The sequence below is a fragment of the Oryctolagus cuniculus genome, chromosome 21, assembly GCF_051225735.1.
Source record: "Oryctolagus cuniculus isolate XC-2025 breed Fujian yellow rabbit chromosome 21, ASM5122573v1, whole genome shotgun sequence".
Taxonomy (NCBI): domain Eukaryota; kingdom Metazoa; phylum Chordata; class Mammalia; order Lagomorpha; family Leporidae; genus Oryctolagus; species Oryctolagus cuniculus.
In genome coordinates this window covers 22,385,247-22,395,287 of record NC_142887.1, presented here as the reverse complement: position 1 = coordinate 22,395,287, position 10,041 = coordinate 22,385,247, and the positions used below count along the sequence as shown (strand labels likewise).

Below are 10,041 nucleotides of genomic sequence, written 5' to 3'. Positions count from 1 at the left end.
CTGCCAGGCCGCCTCCCCAGGCACCTTGGCGAGCAGCCCAGCTGGGGCACAGGCTAAGGGGCAGAGACAGCCATCTCGGGCTCCACGGAGGCCAACCTTGAACTTCCCGGTAGACCCCAGCGCGGGCTGAACTCTGGAAGGAGAGCCTGCCTGGGAGGCTGCCGAGCCCGCTTCACAGCCTGTTAGCGTCTTTAGCATCTCCCGGAGTGGCCTCCTGGGCGTGCTGGGCTCCGTGCCTGCGTGTCCATTTATTTATATTTATTGTGTCTCACACACTCCCCCTCCACGGACTCCTCCATTGCTGCCCCCATCCCGGCATCTCCCCAGCACCTAAGCCACCGGCGCCTGGCACCCGTGGTGGGCTCGGGGTGCCCCGGCCAGCCGTGGACGTCTTACTCCAACAAGCACTTTTGATCCTGGGAAGCTCCCTTTTTTTTTTTTTTTTTTTCATACCAGAGAGCGCTGTTTTGCTGTCGGTTCAGTCACTGTGCAGACAGGTTCCCTGGGGTTGTGGAGGGGGAGGTGCCATGGTCTGGGGCTTGAGGGGGGGTCTTTCTAAGGGCATATTGGGGTGGCAGTGGGAGGAAAGAGGGGTGCTTCTGGTCCTGGGGTTTCAGACAGTTCCAGAAAGAGAGAAAGCAAATGGCACGGCGTGGCACTTGCTCGGTGCCAAGGGCAATGCCGAATATTTCCTGGTGGCACTCACTGCGGCCCTTTGGCGACGACTGATTCCCCAGCGCAGGATCTGTAGACAGTTGGGCTCAGGGGTCCTTGTCGATGGGGTGGGGAAGGAGAAGGTAACCAAGGCTTTTTTTTTTTTTTTAAGATTTATTTATTTATTTGAAAGAGTTAACAGAGAGGCAGAGACAGAGAGAGGGGTCTTCCATCCGCTGGTTCACTCCTCAAATGGCTGCAATGGCTGGAGCTGGGTTGATCTGAAGCCAGGAGCTTCTTCTTGGCCTCACACGTGGGTACAGGGGCCCAAGGACTTGGGCCATCTTCTACTGTTTTCCCAGGCCACAGCAAAGAGCTGGATCGGAAGAGGAGCAGCCGGGACTCGAACCGGCACCCATATGGGATGGCGGCGCTGCAGGTGGCGGCTTTATCCACCAGGCCACAGCGCTGGCCCTGACAGAGGCTCTTGCAGCAGCAGAAGAACCTGTGACTGTCACAGTGGCCGCGACATGACCCTTCCTAACCGCCCGATGCTTGGCCATGTGCTGGGAGTTCTGGGACCCTAGGGCCAGAACCTTCAGCCTTGTCAGCAGCCAGCCAGCTGCCTGAGGGGCGTGGTGCAGAGCCCTCTCTCCCAGGGCCCTCTTTAAGTCATCGCTGGTTCTGGAACTTTCTATGGGGCATGCATCCTGTTGAGACACAAAGCCCAGCAGGGCCCATTTGTGACCTCAGCTCCATGCGACGAGACTCCAATGCAGTTTCCGTTGTTGTTGATGAAGATTCCACGACTGGTCCACCCCAGGGTTCTCTGCTGTAGTGTTCAATGTCTGCTCGCAATAAAGGCTGGACGGCCGCTCTGTGACTCTGGGGCAGGTGCAAGGGCAGGGCTGCAGGATAACCATGCCATTCATTCCCCCCCCCCCCCTGCAGATAATAGCTACTTTACAGATGAGGGAAACTGAGGGTTCGAGGGGCCATCCGGTGAAACATGGAGCCCAGGTCTCCTGACACCAAGCTCCCAGCACAACAGAGATGGAGGCGGGGCTGGGGGAGGGGCACGTGTCATCAGTGAAGTGGCTGTGGCCTCTCTTTACCGTCCCTCAGGGATTGTGAGTGCCGATTGCTGCTCAGAAGGTAGGGGACAGAGAGGTTTGGGGTGGGGGTCTGTGCTCAATCCCAGGGCAGCCACCCTTGCTGCACCTGCTGTGTGCCAGGCCCTGTGGTAGCTCATTCAAGCCTCACAGTAGCCCCGCTGGTGGTGTGGCTTATTAATGACATCACGTTGCCAATGAAGAAACTGAGGCGCAGAGGAATAAAGCAGGTGACTTGCTGCCCAAGGTCACAGCCAAAGGCAGACTGACAAGGAGTCTCGCTCTTCAGGCCACCCAGGCAATGGCTGGCAGGCTCAGCAGGGAGCCCGGGTTCACGGGTGTGCGGTGAGCAAGTTAGGATGTGTAAGGACTGAAGGCCCGGGAGTGGTGAGGTTCTGAACAGGACCCACTGCCGTGGAGAGCAGGCAGGCGGTAGGGAGCCGGTGCATGTAGCGCCCCCGGCCATCTCTCTCGGCCCCTCACTTGCCCTCCCTGGCTGGGCTGCTGGGTGGTCCTGTGACCCAGGCGCAGCCAACAAGAGCCTCGCAGCCCCCAGCCAGCCTCAGCAGGGGGTGGCAGGAGTGACCCTGGCCACGGCAGTCACCAGCCCAGGGCCTCTGCAGAAGCTACAGGTCAGGGCGCCCTCCTCCGCCCTGGGCGCTAAGCGGGGAGGGGGAGTCCTGGGCTGCCAGGTCACCCTGTGGAAAGGCAGGGGAGCCCGCCCTGGTGCCTGAGTATTTCTGACTGCGGGTGAGTGGGAGCAAGGCCCGCGTGGGGTCAGGCAGAGACGCCAAGGTCCCAAGCTCCAAGCAGGGCCACAGTGAGGCCAGAAGAAAGCGTGACGCAGAGACAGGAGCAGTGAGGGCTTTTCTCTGGAGTCAGGTGACCTATACAGGAGGGAGAACGCAAATGGCCAGCATCTGAGCACCTGCCATATACTGCGCCCAGTTACACATGAGCCAGGCACCATCTCCCCCACAGCAATCCGCACCGTCAGTGGATGTGCCCATTGCCCAGATGAGAAAACCGAGGCTCAGAGCTCTCAGCCCTGCAGCTGTGCTCCCCCAACCCTAACTGACAGACACAGCAACCATTGCTGACCTGCTCCACGCTAGGGGTGTGGTGACAATTTATCCATTTATTCCTCCTTGCCCCCGTGGGTGGAGCCATTCACTCACAGGGGGAGCCTGGGACCACGTGATGTGATGTGGGCAGCAGCAGTGACACAACGCTGACCAGCTGCCCTTAAAACAGGGAGGACGTCCTGGGAGGGTGAGGGGCTCGGGGCGACCACGAGGGCGAGGAAGAGCAGGCAGGGGCTGGGCACAGGGGTTAAAGGTCACATCCTGTCCCGAGCACCTGCCTTCAAGGCCCCCGCTCTGCGTGCGAGTCTGGCTTCCTGACAACGAGCACCCTGGGAGGCAGCAGCTGGGGGCGCCAGAACTGGGGTCCACAGGTGGAATTCCCAGCCCTGACTGCGGTGGGCACTGGGGGAGTGAACCAATGGGTGGACAAGCTGTGTCTGTGTCTGGCTGAGAGAGAGAGAGAGAGGGAGGGAGGGAGGGAGGGAGGGAGGGAGGGAGGGAGAGGGAGATGAAGGTGTCACGGAAGATGCCTTAGGAAGCAGGAAGGAGTAGGAAAACCCCTTGTGCCCTAGTGGCTCCGAGAGCCCGGCCGCCGTGCCGGTGCAGCCCAGGGAGGCCCCCGTGGGACTCCTGACAGCCAGGGCTGTAGGATGATATGCGCGTGTCATCTGAAGCCACAGTGCACGCCGGGGGCTCAGGGCCCTGGACAAGCACAACTGGATCCCAACAGGTCCGAGAGCAACACTGAGTTGTATGTGGGTTTGCATCTCCTGCACTCACAGCGGCGGTGACAAAGGCACAGGGAACAGCCGCTTGCTGCCTTTGTGTCCGTGACGATGGTCGGATACATGCACAGAGACATCTAGACCTATCCACACACAGCCACAGAACACACGCAGCCACACGTGGCCACACACAGCCACACGTAGCCACACAACACATGCAGCCACACACAGCCACACGCAGCCACAGTCACACCAGCTGCATCCAGCCATGGCCCCTAGCTGCTTATCTGGGTTTACAGACAACAGCAGCCCAGGGCCAAACCATTACATAACAGACTTGTGGGCAGCTGGCCAAGCAGGTGGGCCTGTTGGTCACCAGGACACCGGCTACCACAGAGACAGAGACACAGGAACACAGCGACAGGGGAGAAGGGCACAAGGCTGGGAACTTGACAGCTGCACCTGCCCACATTGCTCCTGGCACACACAGCAGCCATGGAGGCCAGTTCTGCCCCATTCAGACAGGACGCAAAGCCTAGAGAGGCCGAGACGGGAGAGCAGGCAGGGGTCGGGGGCCCCACCCCAGAGGGCTCGGCTGATGCCCCCACATCCTGCCTGGTTCAGGAAGCCCTAAGGGGACACGGCTGGGTCTGAACCCCAGGTCTGCAGTCTCCCGTCTCTCCTTGGCTCCCCACTGCCCAGCTGGGTGTGGGCCTCCCAGAGGCGGCTGCCGGAGATTCACGGACAGGACTAAAATGTTAAAAGTAGGAGACAGGCAGCGGGGTGCTGGGACTGCGCTGGCTGCGCTAACTGTCCCCACGGGCAGGCACAGGCACGGGGTGGGGGTGGGGCCAGGGCTGGCAGCACCCAGAGCAGACCCGCAGCTCAAACAATGGCAAGTTCATCGGCAGCGCGCCCCCTGGAGGAGAAGCCAAGACAGGCCTCTCGCGGTGCCCAGCCTACTCCCGGCACCTTTCAGACCCGGCCGCCTCGGGACAGAAAGCAGACTCTCAGAGACCGAGAAACACCTCCACTCACCTCTGACAGCCGCCGCCTCCGACCCCCAGCATCTCCACTCCACGCCAAACCTGATGCCTCCTCCTCACCCACAACTGACCGGCATCCCTGACGAACGCAGGACGCCTGCTCAGACCATTGATTGCACCTGCTGGGGCCCTGCCTGGGGAGGGCCAAGTTGTAAACAAGCACCCCGGCTAAGCTGGAGAATGGCCAAGGCAAAGGTGAGAAGATCCCAGGGCGAGAAGCGTCGGGGGCCGCAGCCGGAGCCGACCCAGACCAGTGGAGCCCTTGGCCTCGTGTGGCTCCTACAGGAACCTAGGGCCGCTGTGAAGGAGGACCAGGCGCCAGGAGAACTGCAGAAAGACAAGCAGATCTCCCGTGGGTCCCTCCTGCCTGGCCGCGCCGTGGCTGCAGCTTCCGGCCCCACTGGCAGGGCAGCAGACAGAATGGAGAGTGGGAAGGTGGGCTGAGGGCTGTGGAGCCTGCAGGCACACAGGTGCCGGCTGTTAGCCACTCGACGTTTGGGCTCGCCAGGTCCAGGGACTGTTTTTTTTTGTTTTGTTTGTTTGTTTGTTTTGTTTTTTGTTTGTTTTTGAGATTTATGTATTTATTTGAGCAGCAGAGTTAGAGAGAGAGAGAGGGAGGGAAGGAGAGGGAGAGAGACAGAGACAGAGAGACAGAGAGAGGTCTTTCATCTGCTGGTTCACTCCCCACATGGCCAGTGCTGCACCAATACAAAGCCAGGAGCCAGGAGCTTCTTCCAAGTCTCCCACATGGGTGCAGGGGCCCAAGGACTTGGGCCATCTTCTACTGCTTTTCCAGGCCATAGCAGAGAGCTGGATCAGAAGTGGAGCAGCTGGGACTCGAACCAGTGCCACAGGAGGAGGCTTAGCCCACTCTGTCACAGCCCTGCTCCCCCGACCACCCCGCTCCACACGCTGGGACTACTGAGTTAAGATTGCTTTTTGGCTTTTACCTCTTGGGCCAGCTGCTGTTAAAACCAAAGCCAACCACAAACACCACAGCCCGGAGGACAAACCATGCTGGCCAGGTTGTGGAGAAGTTGGCAGTGGGGATGTAAACTGGTGCCACAGCCATGGAAAACAGTGGTGAGGCCTCCAAACACCAAAAATAGGACGTGTCGCTGATGCAGCGATTCCACGGCTGGGCGCACACGCAAAGCAGTGAAGGCAGGGACTCGCGTGGGCGCTCGTGCACCAAGGCTCCCAGGACGGCTGGGCACAGCAGCCCCGAGGTGGGGGCAGCCAGGTGTCCATCAGGGGAGGACTGGCAGTGGCCAGTGTCGTGGCACAGTGGGTTAAGCGGCTTGCGATGCCAGCGTCCCGTATCGGAGTGTCCGTTCGGGTCCCGGCTGCTCCGCTTCTGGATGAGCTCCCTGCTGTGCACCTGCCCAGAGACTGCTCTGCACGGTCCAACCACAGCTCAGCAACCAGAGGACTCTGGGGACCTCCAGGTGAGTGAGAACTGATTGTTCAGACTGGTGGGTGGGAGGTGGGGCTGGGAGCAGCCGCGGGTGCAGTGAGGAGTCCCTCCCAAGGGCGTCAGGAACAGGGGACGGGCACGCGGGGGGAGGTTGGCTCGGGCACTGGCTACCCAGGCAGAACCCAGCAGCAGGCAGTTACGGACACCCAAGAGGCAGCCTCTCCGTGGCCCCTGGGACATCCCTGTTCCTGTCTGCGTCCTGTTGCTGTCACATGGACTCTGAGGCAGGACCCTGGGCATTTCTGGGCTCAGCAGGCACAGCTGGGACCACAAAGTTCTCCTTATGGAGAGCCACTTACAATTCCTACGCGGGCAATGCGCGGTGTCAGCTCCCAAAGGCCCAGTGGGCTGCCTTGTTCACAGCTCTGCTCCCTCACACAGTGATTGGCACGTAGCACTTGCTCAATAAAAAAAGCTGATGAGAACATTTCTTCTGGGGCCACAGTCACTGCAGGCCCGGGATTCCCTCGCCAGCCACGCAGCCTGGCTGTGTCATCTCGAAGCTCTGTGATCATCCATGCACAGGCAGCCTTCTGCACCCATGAATTCTGTGCCCACGGATCCAATCGTAGGTTGAAACACTGGGGGGGGGGGGCTGCATTGTGGCACAGTGGGTTGAGCCTGCCTGCAGTGCCGGCCTCCCATACTGGTGCAGGTTCGAGCCCCGGCTGCTCCACTTCTGATCCAGCTCTCTGCTAATGCACCTGGGAAAGCAGCAGAAGATGGCCCAAGTCCTTGGGCCCCTGCACCCACGTGGGAGACCCGGAAGCAGCTTCAGGCTCCTGGCTTCAGCCTGGCCCAGCTCTGGGTAATGACCAGCGGATGGAAGATGTGTGTGTGTGTGTGTGTGTGTGTGTGTGTGCCCACCCTAACTCTTTCAAGTAAACAGTCTTTAAAAGGGAAAAGAAAAATACTCGGGAAAAGTACAGCAGCCAGGTTGAAGGTGTAGTCTTTCTTGTCTTCATTCTGTAAGACCCCAGTGTAACAGCTGGAAGCATCTGGCGATGATTTAAGTGCACAGGAGGACGTGTGGGGGCTCCACGCAGTGCTGCACCCCTTCGTGTCAGGGGCTGGAGCCCCTCTGGGTCCGGGTAGCAGTGGTCTCCTGGAACCTTAGAACCGCCCCCCCCCCCAGACAAAAAGGTGTGAGCGCACACCTGGCTGCATTTCAGCCAGCTCTCAGCTCCCCACCTCCCTCCCAGAGGTGCACAGCGTCGTCACGGAGCTGACGTGGGTGGAAACCAACAGCGCCCTCCAGGGCCAATGGGGCCACGGCTGGAGCCGAGGATACAGCCCCAACTGTAACTGCTGCAGGCGTTAAAAATCGTAAAGTATAGGGTCCTGGGGCTGGGCCCTGGCTTCAGGCATGGCTGCAACTAGGCGTCCAAAAACAATAGCCAGAGGACTCCCTCCATCTCGGGTGGCTTCCTGCCCAGGTAGAGATCCCTGGAAGAGATGTTGGCCAGAGGGAAGCTAACAGCGGCCGTGGGTGCTGGCGCTGGCGCTGAGAGGCTGCTGCAGACAGGCGGCAGAGAGGCGTGTGCACGCTGGCCCTCCCGGCATGCAAAGGAGGGGTGCACGCAGGGAGGGAAGCCCCACTGGGAGAGGTCCGGAGCCCTGCACCGCCCCTCTCTTGGGACGCAGCTGCTTTCTCAACAGCGCCCCCTGGTGCTTCAACGGGGAAGATCCGGGGGAGACAGCCGAGCCAGCTCCCGCCGCAGCCCCACTGTGGGAAGGGGCTCCCAGGGGAACCCCCGGCAGGCAGCCTGCCTCCTTGGACCCACACAAGCCATGGCGCAAGTGCTTCCTTCAAAAAATAGTTTATTCTGCGCATTTCCGGCAGCTCGTCCGGCCGCCGGCCCGGGGCAGCAGCTACTGAGGGCCCCGACCCAAAGGCATTTTACCTTCTGTTCCCGAGGGGTCATTCCTTGCCCCAGCTGTGAGGCCTCGGGTCAGACAAGGGGCAACTCCTCCTCCTGCCCCCCAGGCCCGCCGCTGGCTGACGGCCAGATCCCCGCTCGGGCATCCCAGGTCCAGTGTGCTCAGAGCTCACACGCCGCCCACCCACGCCCGCCCCGTCTCAGGCAGGGAGGCTGAGAGACCACAGGGTCGCAGGTCTCCGTGCTGTGGGGCTGCTGGGGGCATCGCACAGTCCTCCCTGAGCACACCGGTAGGGGCTCCCAGCCCAGTCCTTGGTCCCCCGCGGCATGGCCCCTCGGGGTTGGAGCCCGGCGTGGACATCAAGGCCACAGGGGAGGCAGAGCCGGCTCACACCGGCTCTCGGGCCGCCACGGGACACGCGGGGGGTGGGCATTCCTGAGCAAGCTGGGCGCTGAGCCTGGTGGGGGCCCCGCCCCTGCACCCCAGCTCTGGCAGGAGGGTGCACACCCCGAGGTGCAGGGCCCCTGGAATCTTCGACACAGCCTGGACCCTGCGGGCGGGGCCGGCGGCTCCTGATGACACCCCCCCTCCCCTGGCGTGTTGCCTTAATTGACAGACGGTCGGGCACTCCATTTCCAGGGGTGGAGGCGGCGTCCACAGAGCACCTTGCCCGAGTGGCTCCTCTCCAGCCCTGTCTCTCTGCGCTGTTCCTGCAGAGACTCAAGGTGCTCACATCGGGAACCGGTCTTGGGAGTACAGAAGTGAGAGAGCCCACGGACCTGACAGAAGACGAGCCGCTGGATCCCACACGCCAGGCGCCGGAAAGCGAGAGGGGCCGGCTGGAGACAGAAGCAGCCCACGTGCCCCCCACCGAGGGGACGCCGACCCCTGCTCGGAAGGAAGAGGGTCTTCCGGGTCCCCCGCTGAGAGGGGCGTCGGCTGGGGGCCAGCGGTGCCCGGGGGTGCCAGTCAGTTGGTTGATCTGGCTGCCAAGCCCCGAGGTCCCATGAGGGCCTGTGGCTGGCGCGGTCTTCCTGCCTGTGGTCCCGGGAATGGCCGGGCGGGCAGCTCAGGTGGACGCCGGGCTCTCCAAGGTAGACAGCAGCTGGGCCACCTGGGCGCGCTCGGCCGGGCTGATGTGCTGGCTCAGGTACACGATGCAGTCCATGGCCACCTCGGGGTTCTCCTGAACCAGGCTGCAGGGCGGGGACGGAAGGCGGGGTCACTCCTGCCTCTCGGCACAGTGGCAGAATACAGACCGCCTCATCCCCTTCTTGCTGCGGCCATCGGGGGGCGGGAGGGGGGGAGGGGGCCTGGGTGGCACAGCCTGGCTCCGGGTGTGATGGGACGTGGACAGGTGCCACTCCCCAGCCTTGGTGGCCCCCTTGCTGCCTGCCTTCCTGGGGGGTCCCACAGCCCGTGGGTGCAGCCACTCAGCACTCAATTCCATTTTCCGTGCACCTGCACCCGCGCCAGCAAGGCTCGCCTCGGCCTCCTTACCGCCTACCCGGCCCCGGCGCCCAGCGGCCAGCGGCGGAGCGTGGCCACTCACCCCCGGATGGTCTTGAGCACCGAGTCGCGCTTCAGGTACTTGATGTTCTCGCGGATGGTGGAGCGTGTGCCGTCCCCCACCTGCCAGTGCTGTTCCAGCCACCGGACCACCTCCTGGTTGTTGTCCCACAGGTAGGCCTGGGGGCGCAGAGGCTGCCTCAAGGCGGGAAGGGGCAGTGCTGGGCTCCCCACACCCCTCGGCCCCAGCCCTGGGCTCCCCAAGGGCCTCCTCACCCCGCCAGCTCGGGCCCCGCCCCTCAGTGCCGGCCCTCCGCGGCCCCGCCCCGCCCCTCCGCGGCCCCGCCCCCGCCGGCCCCGCCCCGAGCCCACCTTGACCGCGCCCTCGGTCTCCACGAACCAGCGGCGCAGCATGGACTGGATGTGCACGTGGCTGAGCTCGCTGCTGGCGCGCAGGATCTCCTGCCTGACCTGGTCCTCCAGCAGCAGGCGGCGCAGACGCCAGTACAGGAAGGCGCGCGCCGTCTTCCACTCCAGGACGTCCTGTGCGGA

The 10,041-nt window shown here is 62.6% G+C and overlaps 1 protein-coding gene and 1 long non-coding RNA gene across 7 annotated transcripts in view; both read right to left on the bottom strand.

The window, feature by feature from the left end:
• Nucleotides 1–808: 808 nt before the first annotated feature.
• LOC149119857 (uncharacterized) lies at nucleotides 809–4,752 on the bottom strand. Its single transcript, XR_016226977.1, has 2 exons — nucleotides 4,615–4,752; nucleotides 809–1,539 (listed from the first exon to the last, which is right to left on the bottom strand). It is a non-coding gene; the product is annotated as an uncharacterized LOC149119857 (long non-coding RNA).
• Nucleotides 4,753–7,903: 3,151 nt separating this feature from the next.
• Nucleotides 7,904–10,041, bottom strand: part of ACACB (acetyl-CoA carboxylase beta) — a 128,418-nt gene continuing 126,280 nt past the window's right edge. For all 6 annotated transcript variants that reach the window (XM_089322887.1, XM_051835875.3, XM_051835873.3 and 3 more), the window contains 3 exons: nucleotides 9,862–10,032; nucleotides 9,533–9,669; nucleotides 7,904–9,176 (listed from right to left, as the gene is read on the bottom strand). In XM_089322887.1, the coding sequence (XP_089179013.1) occupies nucleotides 9,050–9,176; nucleotides 9,533–9,669; nucleotides 9,862–10,032 (435 nt within the window). In that variant the 3' untranslated portion in view covers nucleotides 7,904–9,049. The remainder of the gene's footprint in view (nucleotides 9,177–9,532; nucleotides 9,670–9,861; nucleotides 10,033–10,041) is intronic.